Source organism: Eschrichtius robustus, chromosome 6 (assembly GCF_028021215.1).
Source record: "Eschrichtius robustus isolate mEscRob2 chromosome 6, mEscRob2.pri, whole genome shotgun sequence".
Lineage (NCBI taxonomy): Eukaryota > Metazoa > Chordata > Mammalia > Artiodactyla > Eschrichtiidae > Eschrichtius > Eschrichtius robustus.
The window spans coordinates 105,136,798-105,161,737 of NC_090829.1; the positions used below are offsets into that span (position 1 = coordinate 105,136,798).

General features: G+C 34.4%; 1 protein-coding gene across 1 annotated transcript in view; it reads right to left on the reverse strand.

Moving 5' to 3' along the window:
* Positions 1 to 24,940, reverse strand: part of EPHA3 (EPH receptor A3) — a 357,487-nt gene that overhangs the window by 255,107 nt on the left and 77,440 nt on the right. Inside the window, exon 3 of the mRNA XM_068545605.1 lies at positions 7,791 to 8,451. Within this exon, the coding sequence (XP_068401706.1) occupies positions 7,791 to 8,451 (661 nt within the window). The remainder of the gene's footprint in view (positions 1 to 7,790; positions 8,452 to 24,940) is intronic.

Sequence of the window (24,940 nt, forward strand, 5' to 3'; positions counted from 1 at the left end):
ACCTAGGGACAGGACGGGAATAAAGATGCAGACCTACTAGAGAAAGGACTTGAGGACACAGGGAGGGGGAAGGGTAAGCTGCGACAAAGTGAGAGAGTGGCAGGTACATATATACACTACCAAATGTAAAACCGATAGCTAGTGGGAAGCAGCCATATAGCACAGGGAGGTCAGCTCGGTACCTTGTGACCACCTAGAGGGGTGGGATAGGGAGGGTGGGAGGGAGAGAGGTGCAAGAGGGAAGAGATTTGGGGATATATGTATATGTATAGCTGATTCATTTTGTTATAAAGCAGAAACTAACACAGCATTGTAAAGCAATCATACTCCAATAAAGATGTTAAAAAAAAAAAGATGGAAAATGAAAGCTAACAACAACAACAAAAAGAATAGAGGAAATATCACCTATGATTGAACAGACTAGAGGTTTAATGGAACTAAAAATGATATCCCCTCAGAAAAGAAAACTGTTTGGAAGAAGGTGGACAACCAATTAATGAACGATGAATATACGTAAATTCATTAAAGACAGTTGCTCTCCCTCAAGGTATCTCTAAGTTCTAATGTTTAAGTTAAAAGAGAGACTGTTGAATTGGTGAATCTGTCATATTTATGTGTTTTAACACAGATTTAAACAAGAGAGCAAGGAAGGTTATACAATCCAATGATACCAATGTATGACAATAATGATGTTGTTCAAATACTATTACCCAGTGCTAGATACTCTGCAATGGGCTATGTATACATTCGCTGGCAATTCTAAAGGGTAGATATTGTTGCTCCCCTTTTGTGGATAAGGAAACTGGGGCTCAAATTGTTTATCCACACAGCATTTCTGGGACTCTTGAGCCCGAGCACTTGTCAGTGACAGGAGCCTTTGGCTAAATGAACAATTAGATGCAAACTGAAGGTTGAGGACAAAATTGAGGAAGTTTTCTGAATCATGTTAATACTACCATAATTTATTATATAAATTGGTGAAAAGATGTAAAAACTTCAATTAATTAAAGGTTTTACAGCTATTATAAAGCTGTCATAACGTATCTGTTTTATTTGAAAGTTATTTACATTTTTACTCACTGACATATTTTTTATTCAAATAAATTCTTTGGTCTGAAAAGTCATGGGTTGCAACAGTTAAAGGCAAAGTGGGAATGGAGTGCTGCCATTTTAAATTCAGGGAAAATGAATAAAATTTTTACAGATCAAGGTAAGAAGCCTGATAATCTCAGTGCAGTAATTACAGGATGAATAAATTCCTTAAGTACTAAGTGTGTAAAACTAAGGGATAAAGTTATTTTAGCATCTTCATAAGTAGTTAGATCCTTGCTTTATTATAGGTATGAAACTAGTGGAGATTGATTTTTGCAAGCCAGAAAAATAATATTCATCATAAATTCACAAAAGAGAAAAAGTATTCTCTTGGCTACTATATAAAGTATTGTTATTACTTTTCATAATCTATTTATTACTATAATGACAGTTCAGATGATTCCAGTCTTAGTGTGTTGCAACTGTATGTGACCGAATAGTCAAATGCATTCATTTAAAATTAGATAAGATACACATCTTTATGTGCAAGAAATTCTTAAGAACCTAGTGGATTCAAAGATATATAATGAGAGGTATGTTGTCTCCAGAACTTACATTCCAAGAATGCATAGTTGGCATAGAAATCTCCCAATAATTATTCATCTAGTATGTATCAAACTGAAAACTTCCTCAATTATACTCTGCTAGGTTGTAGGCACAATGTCCTTTAAAGAGACATGATGTAGTTCCTCCCCTCAAGAAACTTCCAGTCTGAAAACAACTGTAAAGAAATGCTTCTGAATTCATTAAAACATACGAACACCTCGTACTTCTAGAAGATGCGCAGAGACTAAGTAGGTGCTAAGAAACATCTAAGGCTTTCAATTTTCTCTAGCTCCTCTGTCAGAGCAAGCAGAATCTTTAAATCATTGTTATTGAAGGCTTGATGGCTTCTTTAAGAGACTTTCTGAACAGACAGAGCAATGGGTAAAGAGTAAGAGTTGGTAGGTGAAAAAAACATAATTACAGACAACCATCAAGAAATCTAGATGTCGTCATATGGCACATCAAACACACTTTTCTACTCAGTTGCTAATGTACAAGAACAAGGAATAAAGTTAGCATTCCACAATGAGCACACACAGATAAAACACAGAGCAACAGATTCTTCAGTGACATTAATAAGGTATTTGGTACATTAAGCTAAACAAAGTTTGTAGGAGGAAGGAACATTTATAGTAACTGCCTGGTATCTGCCTGAAATGTAATTAGTTGACTATATAAAAAGCCATTAGCATTCTCATTTCTTCTCTCCAAACTAAATTAAAACAGATAACATAATTCATTAGCTAGGATTATATATATATACACACACACACACACACATATCACGAAGTTCCCTTTGTATTAACGTGAGATTTCCCCACACCTCCAATCTTAAAAAGTGAAAAGTGTTATGCTGAGATGTAAGAAGGATTTCCCAAGTGAAATGAACCAAGTAAATCTTGATTGTCAATGACTGAAAGCAAATAGCAGATGATTAAGTCTCATAATTTTAATTTTTCAATGTTATCTGGTTAAAAAGAGGTTTACTGACATCCTATAACAACTCAACCTGTAATTTGACCATACTCTCAACATTCAGCAAGTTTGCCCAAATCTCAGGAACATGGCCCAAATAAGGTTTAAGCCACACACACAGTAAATTAAAAGAGATACCATGAGAGATAACTTATTTAAAGAAAGGCCATATTTTAAAATTATATATTAGAGAAACTGCTAGAACCAAGTTGATGCATGACTTCTTACTTTCCTTACTAATGTTTATATTACCTCTTAGTTTAAGTTTGTGTGGTTACTTTTATGTGCATTTCTATTTTACCAAATTCGTTATAATAAATACTCTCTACCTTCCTGTAGGTGCTTTTTCCTGTATTTCCAGTTTACTTGGTATGCAATTCCTAAATGATGCTTTAGTTACTGATATTTCTTTCACCATTCCCTTATTTCCTCTCTCTAACCAGTCCTTGAGAGAGAAAGATGCGTCATCTTCTACTCTTACTTTTCCCCGTCCTCTCTAGCAAAGAAACAGAAGATCAGCAACATAAAGCATCTTATTGCAGAAAATTTTATTTTCTCATCATTCATCTCCTCGCATACAAACACTTCCTCCCTCAACACACTTATAACTTATGTTTAAGTTTAAACTATTGACTTAGCTGTTTAATAATTCACTTAAAAACATATGTTCCTTTGGAGGCAGAGCCCAAAACATTTTAAAATACACACACACACACATTTTTGAACTATAAACCAAATTAGTTTAGCAGTGATAATGTTCATCTTTCTCTTTCTAGTGCGCTCAGCAGAATTTGGCACATAGTAGAGGCTCAATAAATGTTTAATATTTGAATAAATGGTCAAAGCATACCTTTACTACTTTTTCTCATTTCAGGAAAAGTGGACTGTTGTCAAAGTTTGAATCAAATACAAGAGAAGTATAATGACATGGTTAAAATTCTGGTCCTGTATAAAGATAACTTTGGTTTTATTTATAGTTCTGAAATTGATGGATGAGTTTTTTGACTACAGAATATTTTTACCAGTATATTTTTCCTATCAAACAGAGATTGTCTCATTTTCATCATTTAGTTCACTGAACTTTAACTATCCCAAATATCCATGTAGAGTGAAATAGATAATTCAGAATATTTCATTACTAGAGTCAGAAAATGACCTATTTAAGAAATTTAGATCCTTTATAAGGCCTCCCTATGGAACAAGCTCAGAACGCAAAACTTTAATGGGACTTCTACACATTATGAGACTTTTGAGATAATGATTTAATAAACAAATTATAAACTGCACCTTCTGGAATGCATAAGCTGGGTAAGTTAGTTAGCCCTTTCTCCCTACCCCAAAAGTTGCTAAGCACAATAGTGATGAGTCCAAAACTCTCAATGCAGAGACTTCTCGTTATTAATAAACAATTTCCACTATTAATTTTGAAATACTCAAAATTAATCTCTCCTTCCCCTACCTTGCCAAGGCAGTTTGTACCCGGTAGAAGATTTATTGGTCTGTCTTGCAATAAAATTATTCATTTATTTATCTGTCTTTCATACTAGATTGTGAGCTCTTATAAGGGAGATACGCTGACTTATTCATCTATGTTTCTCTGGTGTCTGGTACATTATTACATAGAACTTACAGATGGTTACAGATATTGAATTAAATTTGGTAGACTTTTTGGCATATCTAAGATGTTTGTCAATCCACATATCCAGATTTTGTTACACATCACCTGGGCTAAGCTTAGTCTTCCCATGACATTTTGGCTAGTAATTCTTCTTTCTTAAAAACCTAGAAACAGAAAGATGTGATAAATAAGCTGAAACAGATGAACCTTATATTGACAGATTCTTGGTTAACTTTGCGCTAATTCTCTATGGTCCTACTCATCCTTCAATACACAGTACTCTAACTCCAGTAGAATCTATGTACCTGTGGGGTTTCCTGGTCTCTGCCACCACTGGACTGAACCACAGGGAAGAAGTGTGGGTTGAGGTTACAACTGCAACCTTTAGAATCAGACTGCCTGGTTTCAGATTGCAGCTTCAGCACTCACTAAGGGACCTAAGGCAAGATATTTAACCTATCAAAGCTTGTTTTCTCATTTTAAAAATGGAGATAATAATAAGGATGTACTTATAGGTTATTTTGAAGGATAAATGAGATAAATCATGGACATAACTTAGCAAATCAGCACAGTGTCTGGCATCCAATAAGTGCTTAATGAATATTTTAAAAAATCTCTGAATTCTTACTATACTTCTCAGAATGAAGTAGATGCTCCCTAAATATTTGTTGAAACAAAGTGAATGAGTCTTGTTTTCCTCTGTTTTAGGCAACTGTAAGCCTATGGTTGCTGATCATTGTGTTATAAAATTATCCTGAGGTGTTTAAAATCTGGCTCTATGTGTATGTCAAGGTATTGTTCCATCCTTTTGTAAAACGAAACAAAACAAAACAAAAATGAACTCATGAAATACAGGAAATCTATTTAGTTATCTTTTTCACCTGTATCTTTTCTAAGTATTACCATTCCTTTTGTGTGCGTGAATTGAAGTACTGCTGATAAAACAATGACTTGCGAGAGTCATAAGCTATTCTGACTAGTCCACAAGCTTATTGAAAACCAACCAAACTTTTAAAATTAAAAAAGGAAAGCATAACAAACACCATCACTACCACTGACAACAACAGCAAAATTACAAGCCTCACGTCATGATGGCCTACTCTATTACAGACACCAGGCCAGAATTAATTGGTTGAGTATTGGATTTTTAAGACATAGTAGACTACGCACTAAACTGACCTATTAAAAGAAATATTTGTTCAAATAAAGTTGGTTTAGACTAGGTACTACATGTAAATCAGCATGAAATAGAATGCCTTGACACATCGTCTAATAATCTGAGTACACAAAGGTTTTTTTTACTTATTACGAAAAGAGAGGAGCCAAAATTCACCTGGCAACATCAGCAAATGTCAAGATATAACCATAAAAGCAAGCTGCACCTTTAAGTTACATCACTGAAAAGTCAATCCCAATCATATCCCATTTCATGTGCTATCTCTAATTCTACTATAATTATTTTTATTGGTTTATCTTCAAGATTTTTTCTTAGAATAAAAAATTCTATGCTATTTATGCATATGTATCTCTTAATCTGCAACCAGTATTTTTAAATGTTGCAAAAGTCTGTGATAATATAGCATCACTATATCAAGGAGGTGCTATTGATGTCCTTCAATATAATAAACTACAAGACTCAAGGATGTAAAAATTTGACATAAATATTATCTCCAGGAGCAATTTTGACATAGGGTACCACTGAGTAGCATAATAGTTACTTTAAAGAAGTGGTTCAGTGAATTAAAATGAGGTTAAAAAATACAAGCAATTATGACTCTATTGTGAACTTTCTGAATACAACTTAACGTGACTCTCTTTTTTTAAATTCTTCTACTAAAGTTTGTCCTCAAGACAGCATGTAATATAGGCTAATTATGTGTATGTTTTATTTATTTTTATTAACATTTTTATGATTCTATTTACTTGCTGATACTTATTTTTCTATTTCTTATAACTTTGAATGAAATATAAAGTATTATAAAAAAATTATTTAAAATCCTAACATCCAAACAATGATTAGGTTTCTTGCTCAATGGAATATTTTATGAGATAGCTCAACATATATTGATATATATTGTTGAGACAGGGACACATCTATTCCTTTCTTGGTGTGGACATCAGAGACTGCATCAGTAGAAACCAAACTGGAGGGAATGGACAATTTTTCAACTCTTCCTGATCTAGGCCTTTATTATTTTATTTAAAATAAATCACACAAATATATCACAAACAATACCATAGTGATAAAATATAATTCAAAGTGGAATATAAAGGCTATTGAGACTTCTCTCCACTCATGTATATACATAAGCAAGTAGTAGCTAGTCATGTTGTTTCAATTTTAGAACTTTCAAAGCCATACTTAGTAACAGTATTGTGATGGCTCTTGCCAAGGATCTAAATAACATAATAGAGAAAAATCAGACTAGAGTGTACCATTTGCTGTCATTAAAAAGAAATTCTATAAACTACCTATAGTCAAAAGTAAAATGTTATATTCTGTTCAGATTCTTAGAAAGGCCCATTTATGTGTAACGTAGATTCATTTCTTCCACATGGACTTGAGTCCTACTGAATGGCCTCAAGTAGAATATCAAACTCAATTCTTTTGACAGAGTTTAACAGCAAACAAAGGTATTAAAACAGACCAGATTTCAAGGACTTATTACTTAAGTTCTCCTGTGTATTTATACATTTAAAAATTTAATAATAACTTCAGTGTGTTCTTAAACACAAAACCTTGCCTAATGCTAAATAACAAATTTTGGGATTAAGTGGAATTTATCATCTGATATAATCTTCTATGGAAAAGATTATCTTTTAGTTGATTTTACTTCAAGTGCAAAGAGATTTTTAATAAAAATCAACTTGATAACACAGTTCAGGTTCTCTGATTCTATATAAAGGATCAAATATACATTCCCACCTATGATGTGGTACATATATATATATATATATATATGTGTATATATATATACACATATATATATCCTCCTGAGCAGCCAAAAGATGAAGCAAAACTTAAAAATTTTTACATTACTCCTCTATACATTAAACACTGAAGGACCAAACCTGGATTTTTAAATAAAATAATTTTTATTAAACACTAATGCTTTGTAAGTAAACCCGTATTTTAAGCACAGGTGTCACTGAAGAAAATACTATATTTTATAGCAATGAATTACCTTTTGCTATGAGAGTGATGAACACAAACATAAATAGTCAATGCAGGATCTAATTCTGTTAGACTCAGATTAGCTGAGTGCCAACGATATTTCTTCCCTCTACATAAAAGAGACAGAGACTTGTTTTTTCTTTCAGTTCGTCTAGTGGGGTGTAGGCCAGCACCACATAATCAAACATGCTAATATTTCTACATCAAATTATGAATCATCACATCAAGTGGGATGGATAAATTTAGTCTATAGATAGACTCTGTTCAGTTTGAGGCATGTTTTGCTGCCAAGTGAGTTCAGGTTAGGTTCATTGCTTTCAATTACTCTACCATAAATTCACAGGTAAGAAATACCACTGCAGGGAAAATAGAGAAGACTCTTACCTTGGCACATAAAACCTCTTTCTTCATAGCCAGCATTGCATGAGCACTTGCCAATGGGTACAAGCCATTCACCTTCTGTACTACAGTACATCCTGGGAGGATCTTCCTCCTTAGAATTGTTAACACAAGAACCTCTAACTTCCACCAGGGATTGGGAATCCATGGGTACTGTGTCTGGAAACATAGCCAGATTCTTCACTGTAAACGGACACTTTTTGAAGTACACTCTCACAGACACTAAGGCAACACAAGCACCAACATCTTGAAAAGCCAAATAAAATCCCTTTTTGTTGACAGGACCTACTTCTCTAACCTCGGTGTTGAGTTTAAGAATACGGTCCCCAAGATCCATTTGTGTGAAACTTTCATCAGCTGCAATGGTGTCAATCTTTGTAAACTGATGTTCTCGGAATTTGACCCCATGATCATCATCAGACTCCATGTAGTATAGGTTGAAAGTCTCCTTGCAAGTTCCCAAAACCAATGGAATGCTATTGCAGTCCCGGAGAGTGAACTTGAGCTCCACGTAGATCTTCTGAGCTGAGTTCCTGGGGACCCAGTTTGTCCTCAGCCAATTATTTTGACTATGATCCATGACATTGCACACCTGGTAAGTCCTGATGGGTGTGTAATGTTCATCAACACCGCTGATCTCTTCCCACTTGAAGAATCACAGAAGAAAAAAAGAGAGGAAGAGTTAATGAGTTAAGCATGATGAATAATAGTGCATACAAGATGAGGGTGTCAATGGAATCACAAGAAATACAAAATAAATGAGCAGAAACTGCTTTAAAAAGTTTCAAGACTTTTTAGAACAGTGAAGCAGTGCTTTCTTTGATCCTTAGACAGGTTTTGAGAAGTTTTTAAGTTAGCAACACATTGTCTGTGTTACTTATGATTCTACAACTATTATACCATCTGTTTCTATTACTCCTGTGTCTACGCTTTCTTTATACCATGCCCAGGTTAGCCTATATCGCTGCCAGGAAAATACATATTTTTCCATGTCATACTAGAGTTCTAATCTTCTACGGCTCCCCATTACCTATGCAATAACTTCACACTCTTTAGTTTGGTATTTGTGTCTTTCCAAAAACTGGTCCTAACCTACATTTAACTTTTTCTAAAAGTTTGAATTGAGATTAGTGAATTATATGTTTCACTTATGCACATACTATGTTCTTGTCAATGTGAACATTTTTTACTGTTTTCAAAAGAAATATTGGATCTTCTTTTTTTATGCTACAAAAAAAAGAGAGCACTGGTCTGTGCTCTTTTCTCCTTGATGTTTCCCATAACCCTGCCATGCTTAAGAAACTTTCTGTTTTATATAATACTTATTAAATACCTTTTTTATAAATTTAAATCATGATACATGCTTAGATTAGTTTAATTTTGTTTCATTTGCATTTGTTAGATTTTAGACCTCTTCATATCCTCTATAATATGAAGCACACAACTTCACATTTTGGGAGATGCATAAAAATTATTTTTTTTCTTTTAACATATGTAGGAATAACTCAAGGAAATAATGAATATAAAGTTCTTAGAGAATATATTTTAATTTTGTAAATAAATAAATAAATGAAATCCTTCTGAAGCCCATTAGAAATGGGTTCCTAAATTTTTCTCCATTAAGAGAGTTACTTATTTTCATAAGGAGTAAGTTTTAAATACTTTTAAACTAAATCAATGGCATTTAAAGTGTATTAACATTTTTTTCTATTTATTAAAAACACATAGGAATGCCAATCCACAACTTCTAGTCACAAAATGAGATAAAATGTTAGGTTTTTAAATTGATGGTACCAAAAGCAAAGAAATATGACATTTATTTGGCCTTTGAACCTCATTAGAGGAGAAAATAATTATTTACATTAGGGTGTTTGAATATCAAAAGCAATTTGTGACCCCACCAGTGTGAGAAACACAGTTTTAGAACTCCGTATTCCCCTTAGCTCTCCTACCAATCTAAGAGCAAAACAAAAGCAAATAATTAAACAGCACTTATTTTAATAACTTTGATCATTCAGGATCTGGAATATGAGAGGCACTCATTTTCTGGAGGCACAATTGGCTAGTCTTCATTGTCACGCCCAAGATCCAACAAAGGAACAAATTTTGATTATTTTAGAAAACCCTAGCTCTAACATACAAGATATATCTATATCTTAATATAAGAAAATATTCATACTGTATTTTTAATAATAACCAATATATCATTTTCAAACATCCACTCTATAAATGTATTATACGGAGAGCTTTAAAGAAGAAAAGTATACATGAGATTCTCAGTTCTGAGGATTTTACACTTAGGTGCCTATAATAATAAAGTCACATTCAAAACAAAATTAATGTATAACTTTAATATCAGAAAAATTAAACAGAGTGAACTGAGTTGGAGCTCTGAAAAACTGTGATGTTAAAAAGTTAGTATTATATTGCATCTTCTCTATTCCCATTACATTGTTTCTACAATGGCATTGTAAAGCACAGAGCTAACAAAAACTTCAGAGAATAAATGTTTTCTGTGGGCATTTTATAGAACATTAAATCATGGACATCATTATTTAAAAATTAACCAACTGACTTAAAAATTTTTAGTTCAAGATTTCCTTATCAGAATAGATATGAGGTTGTACTTCGAATGATGAATCAGTTGCAAGTTTCTCCTGCTATGGATAGCATTTTACTAGACATCAAACAGAAATGACACTATGTAAAGATTTTCATAATTCAATGTAAAATATGATTTTAATTATGGAGATCTCACTGTATTTAACGTTTTCCTCTCAATGCTAATTTGGCAAGCTATCACAAGTCCTTGAAGGCAGAGGTACAAATTGCAAGGAGGTAATGCAAACAGCACCAGCATGCTTTGCACATGAAAAGGTTGCAGAGAGCAACTGTCACTTCATTAATTTGTCATGAAGACCATATTGCCTGTAAGCGATGGTGGCTTGCCATCTCAGACCACTTGCAGAAAAGAGCAGGTCTCTAACTCTAGCATTTGCTGAGGACTAGACAGTGGAAATAAAATTCCTAAATGAGCACTTTTGCAACAGCAACGCAACAGGAATCATTAATTAAAGTTGCTGTTGTAATGCTTACATTTTATAAATTTAAAGAATACTCATATTTACCCTATCTTCCTATTCCAAGAACTAATGGATATGTTCATAAATTATTAGAGATAACATACTGTCATAGTCATTGCCCCAAGGCCAACGTGGACAAAGAAAATGGGCAACAAAGCATTGGTGACATATAGAATTGGGAGGTACAAAGCATCTATCTCTTCATTTTTCTAATCCTTAAAAAAAAATCTGTTCAAGGGGTATGCAGCAGTAACATTGTCTTCAGCAGAAGGGGACACAGAACTTGTAAGAACTCAAATTCTTTCTAAAGCTCAAATTCCCCAAAATCAATAATTCTGGTATTTAGCGTGGTTCCCAGATTCTTACTATAAGCTTTTATCATTAGATCACAGAGACCAGAGCTGAATTTCTTACTTTTTTTTTTTTTTTCTTCTTTTTCCAGATCATACAACTATAAGAAAACCACATGTCCAGATCTCTGTTCCCTAGAAGGGTCATTCTGAAATCTATTCCCTGTAGCGTAAGCACAGTGAGCCTCTTTATCATCAAAATACAGTGTAAGATGTAAAGGAGAATCAATTTATATTTACTAGGTAGAACAGCTCCTTGTCACTGAGTCAAACATGTATTTTGAGGAAAAACATATTTTTAACAATTAATCGGCATTTAACCTAAAAACTCTCATTCTGATAAACCTCCATTATAGTAATTAAAGATTTATACGCATTGTTGATATTAATTACTCTTAGATACATTTTTAGTTACTTGCCAATAGGGATTAAGGAGGAAAATGTGTACATTTTCTTTAAGAGAGGGAGAACCTGCATTGCATTTAGTGTAGTGGCTAACATAATGAAATACGAAGAAAGTGAGAAAAATAACTTTATGATTTACCTTATAAGGTTTAAACCAGTTTCTTAGAAATTTTCAGATGATACTAAAAAGAAAATGATGACCAATATTCTTATGTTTGCAATATTACATTTGTAATTCTAGTAGTTAATAAGAAGCACATAGTTCTGCACTTTACAAAGTGCTAATGATGACTAATCTTGTGCTCAATAATTATAAGTGATATTAAATTGGTTCATGTTATTCTTTCTCCACTCATGTTTTTACTCCTATGTTTCTTTCTCTTTGTACACATCATAGCTATTTCAAAATGCAATGTTCATCCTAGAAATATTTGAACATTTACCATGCATCAGCATTTTAAGCGTGGCAATGCATAATCACTTACAGGAAGGATGTTACTGTCAAGTGTCAGGCACAGATATATCTACAAAAATCATTATATTTCCATTTATTCATAAATAGTTTTTCTTAGCCCATAGGTCTCAAAAGTACACACACATACACACACACACACACATTTGTAATAGTATCACGTTAAAAGGTAGAGTAAAATAAAACTGTCGAGACAAATGAAAAATAGAATTTGGGGGTTTTGGGAGTTTTGTTGCTGTCGATGATGATTTGGGGTCAAATCAGAGGAATACATTTGTAACAAGAGGATTGAGGAGAGAGAAGGTGGGGATTTGATATTGAAAATCTAGCATCAGTAACAAGAGGCAGGCCAGAGTCTAAAGATAAAAAGGTGTAGAAGGTACATGCCTCAGATGGTATGTCCAGTAATCTTAATAATAATGACTACTATCCATTCTCCCACCCACCTTTAACTCCTAAGTATTTAGCATAAATTGGATAATGGTATTAGAAGTGTCCTGTGGAAAATAGAGAGGTCAATGTTCTAGTTTAGGTGAAGTATACTGAAAAGAGCTGGAAAACTAGGAAACTAGTGAAAAGACCAGAGCTTATTATTGAGGAAAGCCAACACAGGATTTCGGAGAGTGAGAGGAAGAGTTAGGACCAGGAAAATGTATGACCTCTGTTCAGATATTAGGTACATTCTGGTACATTCTGTAGTTAGAACAAGACACAGGCTATTCAAGGTAATGTCTTCTGAAAGCTTGACCATGTGGGGGTCCTTGGGGCCCCATCAGCCCCTACCTTGGATTCTCTGTCTTTACCCAGCACCTCATACTCACAAAGCTTCCATCTTCAGTCTTAGTACTTCTCAGTTCCTAAAACCCCTAGATGGAGACAAGAACTAGGGCATCCTCAGCTTCACCATTTCTAGGGCTTTAATTTTAGTTATTCTCCTCCTAGCTGGGATTGATTTAGTGGTACTGTATTGAGATCTCAGGGCTGTTGCCACATCTTTGCACCTGTGGACAAATATCCCATATTTCTGAGTACAGTCTAATTTCCTTACCTCAAAGGTTCTTATTTTTGGCTAAGCATTAGCCAGGGAGCTTTCTTAAAATACTGCTTCATAGGTGCCTATTCAAGCTATTTCTTTTTACACTGCCTAGGTGATTAGAATGTGCCTAGGCGATTCCCTAAGGTTGGGAACCAATGTTCTATGTCCCTTGGCCAACTTTTGACCTCAACTTGACCTGAGAGCATACTCCACTATCAGCTTGCAAGACTTCTGAATCTCCCAAGAAATTATGTCTAAAGTTTACAGATAGCCCTGCCTCTGTCTCTGTAGAAGGACCTTTTGCTCAGCCCTCATCCCATCTGTTTTTTGATTCCAGATTTGCCGAGGCCCAGATGTGCCTTATGTAGAAGCTCACCTGAATAACCTCATCTTCCACCTCCCACAAAGATTTGTAAGATATTATTATAATAAACAACATAAATCTAATCATCGTGGTCTTCTATTTTGCATTTGGTGGTAAATGCAAAACGTGTGCATTACAAAAAGATGTAAACAGTGTGTGTGGGAGGGTTACCTCCAATCACGTATTTCTCCTGGTATAAATATAAGACAACTGGTTTTAGACATGCTACAATTTTTAGAGTTTGCTATAATTTGGTAGTCTCCTACTGTGATTTCTGTAATGATCTGTGATTTTTAAGATGCCTCTATAATAGCAGTTTTATTTGATTCCACATGCATTTATTAAATATTTCTATATGCAAAGCCCAAGTTAAAAACTGTGGATAGTAAAGATAAGTAAAATGTGACTTTTGCTGTTCAGGAGTTGATGCTGGAGGGAGAGGTATAAGTATCACTGAAGGCAGATGATGATATGCTGTCTATTTGAGGTGTTGAAAGGAGCTGTGGGGAAAGGAAGAATTACTGCTGGAAGGAGGTTCCGGGAAAGCATTAAAGAAGAAATGGAAAGGTAGGATGACTAGAACTTCTACAGGTAGAAATACGGGGGCACACAGAAAGAGAAAGTGTGAGCAAACAGGAAGACATGTGAGGACAGAACCTGTTTAAGGAAGTGGGTTCTACTTAGGCTGGAATGTAGGGCATTGAGCAGCAGGGATGTGGGCAGTTACTTAGAAAAGAAAGGTCTGGGCCAATTTGGGAATATCAGCTGATATGTGTTTATTTCATTTGCTACCGTGAGAAACTACTGAAAAGAGGCACATGGTTTACTCCGGACTGGGAGTTGGTTCTCCAAAGAGAAGGCAAAAGAGGGGCTTTAGAAAGACCACTGCAGAGATCCAGAAGAGAAGCCTGAAGAAGATGACCTCTGTTGAGTGAATGAACAGTGAATATTTCCCAAAAGTTTATAAAGGGATATATTTTTTCTTATGAATTTATAAAGGATACGGCTACATGTGCAGAGAGTAACACAGATCATTACAAGTTTTTGACTACTAAAACATATTTCAGAAAGATTCCTGTTTGTACTGAAAGATTGCAGGCAACAACAGAAAAAAAAATTCAAGGGTACAAGTATGTAAATAAATGTTTCTTTAATTTTTCTTTTATGAAATAGTGTTCTCATTAGATCCTATATATCTGATTTGAAGAATATTTAATTAATATTTATTGAGTAACTACTATGCGCCAAGCTCGATATTGATAATGTAGTAATGAAGGAGATAGGAATGGTGCCTGTCCTTAAGGAACATACTGTCCTTATGTTATAACCATTATTATATCCATTTTTATTTTATGAAGACATTTTCATTTATTTCTTTGTTCATTATCCTTTCTCCCCTGTATGGTCTCTGGTTTGGCTTATCTTTCCCTCCCAAACATTTAGCCCTGTGCTTAAACCCAAATAACTTATATAGACTTACTATAATTAAATATCATGTGACGTGCCAAATGTTAAACTTATATGACTAACAAAGCACAGAAGTATGCTTTGGGGTACAGAAGGCATTGAGTTTTAAAAATCAATACTCTGGATAGTTATGTGTCACAGAGTGGCCTTAACCAAGTAAATATAAGACACATATCATGTTTATAAGTATTCTGTAATAATTAAAAAAAGAAGAAGGAAATGAATTTCTACAAAATATGTGTTAACAAATTTATGATAAAGATTTTTGGAATATATGGTGAAAATTTTTTGAAAGATGAAGAAAAAGGATCTTAAAGTTTGAGAGATGGTGGTAGGCAATGAAAATCTTTCCAAAATTATGCGAAATGCTTGAAGATCTACCAAAAAGTGAATTTCTAGCCAGAGGAATTAACTTGCAAAAGATACACTAAAATATAAAACATACCATGGGGAGACCATATCTAAATTCACCGTTGTCGAAAGTTTTCAATTAAACCTGCTATTTAAATTTACCTTTCCTGAAGGGAAAAATGCCAGTGTAAAGGAAAGATAGGAGAAGTATACTTTGCACTATAGAGGTTTGATATTAATGGTGAAATATTTCTATTTATAATGTAAAAGAAACATAATTGCAAAAATGTTATTTTTAGAACTATAACCATGAAGTACATATACCATTATCTGAAAATTACCTCCATAAAGAGCAGGCCAAAATAGTTAAAAAATCATTAATAAACCATTTATCTATTCTATAAAAGTTGGGGAAAATAATTTATAATTTATCAGAATTTTTTTCACTCTTTCTGTTCATACAGCCAAATAACTTCACTTTTCAGAGAATAAATTTCCCTTAAATATTAGGGAGTAAAACAATGAGACTATCATGTTTCCAATTCTTGGAAAAATATTTAATATGAAATTGCCCAATAAAAAGGTAATTTTAGAATTCAGTATAACTGCTTGAAAATATGGGGGAAAATTCCATGCACATTGGCTTAACTTGTCTAGACTGAAAACTGTGCTAAAATGGACATTTACAGAATTATTACAAATGGCCAACTACTTAGAAATTAATGCATAGCAGTGACAGCAGTACATTTCATGCCAGTTGTGAGATTCATGTAATTTCCTGCTATGATAATGGGTCACAGACACAGTAATTCATAGCAATTTATTATATACCTGTGGAGCACTCACAGTGATGGAAATGAAATTAACTCATGTCACTGTGGAACATATGCTAAGTTTTACAGATCTTCAGATAACTCAGTTTATTTTTTAACACGATAAGTGTAATTCCTGAAAGCATTTTTCTGAGATGTAAGCTGCTTTATAGCAACAATTTTAAAGCTGCAGCGACATCTTTGGCTGTTCTTCCCAGAAGGGTGGCAACCCTGTTTCACTGGAACATTTTTAATCATTTATCCATTGAGTATCTTAGGGAGCCCAGGTAAGGGTCTAAGCTCTAGAGACAGACAGACCCTAGGTTTGAAGCCTAGCTCTGCTACTTAATAGGAGGTTTAATAATAGTCTATGATTGGACTTCCCTGGTGGCGCAGTGGTTAAGAATCCACCTGCCAGTGCAGGAGACATGGGTTTGAGCCCTGGTCCGGGAAGATCCCACATGCCTCGGAGCAACTAAGCCTGTGCGCCACACCTATGCAGCCCGTGCTCTAGAGCTTGCGAGCCACAACCACCGAGCCCACGTACCACAACTACTGAAGCCCATGTGCCTAGAGCCCATGCTCTGCAACAAGAGAAGCCACCACAATGAGAAGCCTGTACACCACAACAAAGAGTAGTCCCAGCTTGCCGCAGCTAGAGAAAGCCCACATGCAGCAACGAAGACCCAATGCAGTCAAAAATATATAAATAAATAAAATAAGTTTATTAAAAAAATAAATAAATAATAGACTATGATTTAAATTACACAATTGTAAAATGGGAAAAATCATAGTAAACTCTTTCTAGAGATGTTGTTAACAAAAGTAGATCATGCATTTTAAACATCTGTAACAGTGTGCAGCACCTGGGAAGCAGTACACAAACGTTATTATTCTGCTAAAGTTAACAAAAAATGTCATTGGAATATATGGATTTTTTTCCTTATAAAGTAATAGGAATGTATTTTAAATTCAAGATATTTCTATTTCCTACTCTTACTTCATAGTCTAGAGATTCTTCAAATTTATTTAAGGTCACCACAGTTTCTGACAAGTGCAATTTATTTTACTGTTTTGAAATTCAATAAATATAATTAATGACAAAAGTCGACTGACTATTAGACTGCTTCATATTTATATTATAAATGAGCCTGCTGTCTTTTATCTATGATAAATTTGCTATTCTATGTGGAGTAAAGTTTTGCCAATGTCATTCCACACTTTACTAGGTACTATAGTTCTATAACTTTATTAGACATTTGACTTCAATTCCTTTCACTATTCTTTTTAAAATAAAAAGTATATGATCTATCTGTATAACATATTAATGGACATATGTTTTAATAAAATAATTATTATTATTATTACGCTTTTACTTCATACTGGTCACTGTGTTAACTTTCAGTTATGTCATGTCTAAATGGCGATGATAATAGTACCTTCCTTAGAGTATTGCTCAGTTGCTTAGTGGATTATATTGGTAGTTAATAAGTGCTTACATAGTTGTTACCTGCTAAGTAAAACAAATATTTATTAAGCACTTACACGTTACAAAATTGTTTTCTGGTACTACCATTAGGATAAAGGTGCAGAAGTCATGGTTTCCTGACCTTGAAAAATCTTAATTATAAGAATGGAAATATGTTTGTGTAAGCCTAATGTTAGACTGTCATTCGTTCATTTAACAGAAATCCACTGTGAGCCTGGCACCCTTCTATGCCCTGGGTACCTCCTTCTCCATGGAAAAGATAACAATGAAACCACTAGTGTTTTCATAGAGCTTATGTTCTCCTTAAAAGAAAACAAAGAGTAAACACACACACACACACACACACACATGAAAGGTGAGGTGATGATAATCATTATAAAGAAAAACAAATGTGAAAACAGGCTAAGGGGATAGAAGACCATAGGTGGGCTGATGAAATGACATTTCAAATAGGGTAGCCAGGGCTAAGTTCTCATTTTTTGCAGCCACTTGGATGAAGTGAGTAACCAGGCCTAGAGAATATCTGTGGATACAGCATCCCAGACTGAGAGAACAGAAAGCCCATTGGCTGTGAGATTGAGGGTGGTGCTGTAATCAAGGCATAGCAAGAAGGCGACTGTGGCTGAAACAGAGTGATCCAGGAGCGAAGTGGTGAAACATTAGGTCAGAAAGGAAGTTGAGTATAAGAGCATTTAGGTCCCTGTTGGCCATATGAGGGACTTTGGATTTTATTCTCAGACAAAGGGGTGTTCAGTAAAGGGTTTGGCCAGAGGGGTGACATGATCTGATTCATGTATTTAAACGGTCAAGGGCTGATGTGTGAAAAACAAACTGTAAAGAACAAAGGCCTATGATGTGAGATCATTAGGAGGTTATTATAATAGTTCAAATGACAGAGGATAGGATATTATTGGTAAAGGTGGGGAGAACAGATTCTTTTGGTAGTAGATCCAAAGGACTTGATCTGATAGATTGGGTGCAGGATATCAGAGAAGGGTGGAGACTGCGACATACACCATCAAAGAGTGGCAACAGCCAATGTGAGACCAGAGAAAGAACAGCAGCCAGGAGGTGGCATATAGGCAAGAAACTTAAACATAAGTCGAATTTTGACTAGTGAGATTGGGTGATGATGGAGAAAGAGGAAAAATAACACATTCCAGGCAGAGGAAGCAATACGTAAAGACATAAGAACACAAAAATACCAACTGAGTTTGGGGATTATGAAGCTGCTAAAGAGAAAGATGAAGCTAGTCTTTCCTTGATTAATTTGACACGTGTTTATCAGAACTTGTTATGTGCTAGGGATTCTATTAGGTGCTGGAATTACAGCAGTGAACAAATGGTCGGAAATCTCTCTCTTCAGGGAGCTTACATTCTAGTAGGATAGACAGACTAAAAACATATGAAGATATAAAATTTATGTCTTCGTATATAGTGGTATTTTAAAAGAATGGCCCACAAAGACCTCACCAGAAAGGTGTTGTTTAAATGAAGGCCTGAAAGGATGGTTCATGACAGAGAAAGACTTCACTGGGCAGGTGATATTTGACTAAAGGAGAATGGGTACATCAGGAAAGAGCATTGAAGGCAAAGGAAATAGAAGTAAAAAGCCCTGAGGAGTGTGTCTGGCATAAAAAGCCGTACGGAGTGGAGTGTATCTGGAATGTCCTAGGAAGAAAGAAGAAAAAGAGTATGGTCAGGACAGAGGGAGGGAGGAGAAGAGTTGGAGGAGTTTAGGTCCAATACCAGGATCTGAGCAGAGGACTGAGAAGACCCGCCTTTCCACGGGAGCACTCTGGTTGCTATGAAGAGAACAGCAGAAAATTAGAGGAGAGGACGATGATCACGTGGATAGTGTGCAATGTAATTGAGGTTTTTCTCATCACTCAAGAGATTCAGACTTAAAGATCAGACTTAAGGACATTACTTTGACAAGAGTATTAAGGATGGGTTGGAGGAGGAATGGAAGGAGATGAATTAGAGATATTGTAGTTAACCAAGGGAGGGGTGATGGGAGCTTGTCCATTTTGTTCATTATTGATTCCCAGCACCCAACACGATTCCACATAATCCATTTATTGAATGAGTAAATGAATGGGTTAATTTTTGAGTGCAAATAGTATTTCAGAGGTGAAACTCAGACTTGGCAATTGATGGATATTTGCTTTGAAAAAATGAAAACCTGATAATGACTCTGAGTTAACATTTGATAATCATATTGACCATTTTATGAGGCCATTACAGTAATGGGCTTTCCCAGCAATGCATCATTTTATCCTTGCAAAACCCCTGTGCGGCAGGTACTATTATCAATTAATTCTACGGAGGGGACAAATGAAGCTTAGGAAGAGACCCAACCCCTCACCTCAAATCACACAGCTGTAAAAGGTGAAGCTTGGATTCAAACCCAAAACTCTTCCATTACAAAGCCTTTCCTATCTTCCACTAATATGTCTTGGTGACTTGGAAATGAATGTCATTAGTAGAGAGAGGCAGCAATATAGGTGGAAAAAGTTATGTGAGGAAGAGGAACATTTTGTTTAATATAAGCTGAGCCCGATGTGTCAAAGAGAAACACAGACAAAGATGTTTTTAAACGTTGGAAAGGTCACCCAGAAGTCAGCAGAAAAAAAGGGTCTAAGAGTGGAAATTCAGATTTTGGAGTTGCATAATTAAAGCTTTGGAAATGATTAAGATGATTTTTTAAATACATAAGACAAAAGGAATTTCAGAAACTTAATTTTGAAATGCTTATGTTTAGAGATTAGGAAGAGAAAGATGAGCTGATGCAAGAAATGGAAATATAAAAATTGCTCTTTCAAAGCATTCGTATTGAAATGTTCCCCACATCAAAAAAAGTTTTCAAGTTAAGTATGGTAACTACTGCTAGAAAAGGAGCATTTACAGAGGTAGGAGTAGAACAAGAAGAAAACAAGTCAAAGATACAAGACAGCAGAGAATTTCAAGAACTTTGTATTTAATACAAAGACTAGAGTAAACAGCATATGGTCTGAAAAGAATGAACTGGTTAGCAGAAGGATACAGGTGACTTACAAAGATTTTTTTTAAGGTAGCAGAGGTTTTTCCAAAACTTTCTGGAACTAAAGAGGGTATGGCAGAGAATAGGTTGAGGCAGCAATTGTAGTTTTAAAAAAAATTTTATTACTGAACAGAAAAGACTCAGTGATTCTCCAGAGAAGAAGCCTGGCATAATGCATTTTACCACATACAGGGACCTAGAGACGTTCTTCACAGATGAAGAAACTGACCTCTGGAGAGACATAAAAGTGTCCAATGTCACAATGCTAGGAAGGGTTCAACTTAGACCAAACAAGATCCAGGTCTTATTCTCAGTCCTGCATTAGTACCAATACACCACACTATCTCTGCAAGACAGAAAGGACTAGTTTTCATGTCAGTTTTGGTAGAGTTCTGATCCACTAGTTATCTATAGGAAATTTTAACTAAAAGTTCCCCTCAGTTATGGGCAAAGATTGATGGGTTTGAAACAAATGCAAGGACATGCATTGCTACATTTTGCATTGCTATATTTTTAGATGAAACTTACCGCCTTATTAAAACTTCATTTTATAAGCCCATTAATTTATCTCCTTTATAGTATGTTTTAACATGTTCTGAAATATTAGTATTTTTTAAAGAAAAGCTACCTTTCTGGGAGAATATTTGAGAATGGACTTAACCCTATTTCAATCCTGACTTAAAGACAACTGTAAACAAATCAAAAGTGATAAACATTCCACTGTGAAAATTATCATATGATTACAAATGTTCTACAACATAGTATATTCTGTTTCATAGCCCAAGGTGAACGTGATTAGAAGCAAAAACAATGAAATAAATTGGGATTTTAAATAATCACATATCCAGGATTAGAAATAAGTGTAACACATGGGATTTAATAAAATATTAGGGGTGAATAAAAATTTAAACATTTTGAGAATGGAAAAATGGTTCAATATTATTTATCTAATATTTAGATAGCAAATAAACACACTGGAATAAACTTATAAAGCTAAGTGGTGTGTATTCAGAGCATTATTTTGTATAGCAAAATATTACAAAGTAATTGATCCAATATAAAATGATCGAGGAAGTTTTTCTAATGACAAATTAAATTGGGCAAAAGATGTTTATGAAATTACAATAATTATTACCACAGTAATGCCAAGGCCACTATCAACTGGGAAAACAGTTATTAATTATCTTGAGAGCAATTCTGAACTTAAAAAAAATTTTGAATCCAAAAATAATAGCCAACTACATAAGTTACAGAGTTCTTGTTTTCTTTGTTCACAGTTTGACCATTTATTTATTTATGGTATCTCAAATGTTCCCATATCTTATAAATGTTCCACATAAAGAGAAGGTAGTCAACATTTTAGTTTGTGATTTCAAATATTATAGTAATATAAACTACAACTTTGTTATTATATCTCTATTTACTATCCAAATAAATTTTAGTTCAACGGTCTACACAATATTTCAGAGAATATTCAAAGATAAATCCAAAGTTTAGGTATAAGTAACAGATGTGTCAACATACATTTAGTAGAAAATACTTTTCTAAATTCTGCTTCTAATTTTACAACTAATGATCAGCTTCTGCTTTCCTGATCAAATGTGGCTAATGCTGGTATATTTCAAAGCAGTCGTTTGTGCTGGATTAGCAGCAGGATGGTTCCTAGTATTATTTTCCTAATATTACATGACTCCAGAATCCTTCAGCATCTAGAGCTGTATGGCACCCAAAATGATAACATGTACTAGTTTGTTTTCTATATTATGATCCTCTTCAAAATATGGAACCCAAGTCAACTCTGGGGAATTAAGGAGGATTATAGCACTATATTGAAGAAAACCAATATTAACTACAGATTTGTATAAGTACACTGGAAAGAAAATATTCTGGTGGGATGTCCTAGTTAATTTTATACTCTGGTTAATAGAAAAGTAATTCCTAAATCCCACAACGATTTAGGTTGTTATAAATACCATTTAGCATTTATTTCTACTTTATTATACATATATAATATGTATAATATGTAATATAAACCACTTTATAATATATATGATATATCTAGTATATATATATAAAGTGTATATATGGTTGTGATTTTATATATAGTATATTTTACCCTTACTTGTATTCATTATCATAGTTTACTGTTTTAAAATCTTAGCCTTGTTGTTTTGAAGACAATTAACCCTTTATTCCTGTAAATCTGGACCCAAGAAGGTCCAGAGTACATCATTTTCAAGATAGCAATCATCCAATAGTATTATCGATGGTTGAATCTAAGTTAATGCACACTGTATAGTGTAATGTGATTCTTAGAATAAAATGCCTAGGATTCTCCTCTTGGATTTTGGTGTTCTTTCATCAGGCTTGCCTAGTCCCCAACATAATCATGCACTGACTATTTTCTATTGAGCAGACAATTTTCTAAGATTTGACATGTAGAATCTAATTCTCATAACTAACTTATACGGTAAAAGATTACTAATACCTTCTTCCAATAAATAAGGATAGTAAGCTAACAAAATATTAAGTATGATCCTGTCAACACACTCTAGGAGGTGACAGAGAGAAGATTTGAACTTAGGCACTCTAACTCACAGATGATAGTCTTAATCACACTTCTCCATTGATTTAGTTTTGCTTATTTTACTTTTCCTTCTAGTGTTTATTATTATTATTTGGGGGGTTTCATTCCAAAAGACACTTATGTGTCACTCTTACAATCATATAAAAATCAAAATTCCTCTTTTCCCTGCTCTGCTGTTTCCCAGTGCCTACACAGTGAGCTACTCTTTGATCTTTAAGTCCCAATTCATATGGCACCTGGTCTGTTAAGATTTCTTCCCTCCTGGCTAAGCCTGAGTCCCTTGTTCCTCAGCTGTACATTTTCCATCACTTCCTAAATAATTCCACTATTGCATATATTACCTCTTACTGCAGCACTGATTTGCTTAAGCATTTTTCTCCAAAGAGGTTACATTTCCCCTGAAGGTAAATTTATGTCACCTTTAAGAGTACAAATTCTTTGTGCAGCTAAAGAATCTAGCAGAGTGCTTAAAAATTTATATACTTGCAGGGGAAGATGGTATAAAGTATAAAGCTGGTTGGGCATGATGGGGTCTCAAGGGAACCATGGTAAGCTAGAGAGTATATTAATGGTCTGAAGAAATTCCTCTTTAATTTTTCTTAAACACTGTTGTCTCCTAATCTGTCATAATATCTAACCGGGGTCATACAATAAATACTTGCTCAACCAATGAAGGAGAAACATTATATTTTAATTTTTCCAATAATAAAACCAAAATGAAACAGGAAAGCATTTAACCATGTGTTAGGGCTGAATTGTGTTCCTTCCTAAATTCATATGTTCAATTCCTAACCCCCAGTACCTCAGGATTTAACCATATTTGGAGATAAAGTCTTTAAAGAGAATTAAACTAAAATTAGGTTGTTAGGGTGAACCCTGATCCAACATGACTGGGTGCCTTATAAGAAGAGGATATTTGGACACAAACAGGTACAGAGAAAAAACTATGTGAAGACACAGGGAGAAGACAGCCATGTATAAGCCAGGGAGAAAGGCCTGGAACATATCCTTCCCTCATGGCCCTGAAAAGAAGCAACCCTCTGACACTTTGATCTTGGACTTCTAGCCTAGAAGAAAATAAATTTTTGTTGCTTAAGCCACCCAGTCTGTGGTACTTTGTTATGGCAGCCCTAGCAAGGGATACACCGTGTAATAACATTTATGCAAAATTTTAAAATTTAACATTCAAATAAAGGTTACATTTTTGGTGCTTAGTTAATTGGTTGATTTATTACATTGTTTTCTGAAATTCCTGGTTCAAATATTTTCATAGACGTGCCTGGCAAACAGAATTTCAAAGAGAATTAGAAAAAGAATGTAAGACCTTTTATTATCATTGAACCAGCCTACAAAAATTATTTATCAGCATTTTCTAACAAGGGTTACAAAGATAAGTAAAGGAAAGTGCATCCTGATTTCAATAAAATATATAAAATATATCGGAGAAGCATATAGAGCCTTTAGGTTAAGTAGTCATGAAACAGTTAAGCAGCGAAACCTTGAATGGCTACAGATGGAGGATGTTTAATGGTGTCGCACAGGAAGTTATCTTAGAGTCCAAGTTTCTGCACAATGAGAGACCTGCTTTCAGCTAAGACCTAATGTTGAAATTATGCTTCCAAATAAAAGGAGCTGAGTTTAAAATTTGTTTTCCGTTCTTATATCTGGGTAGAAAA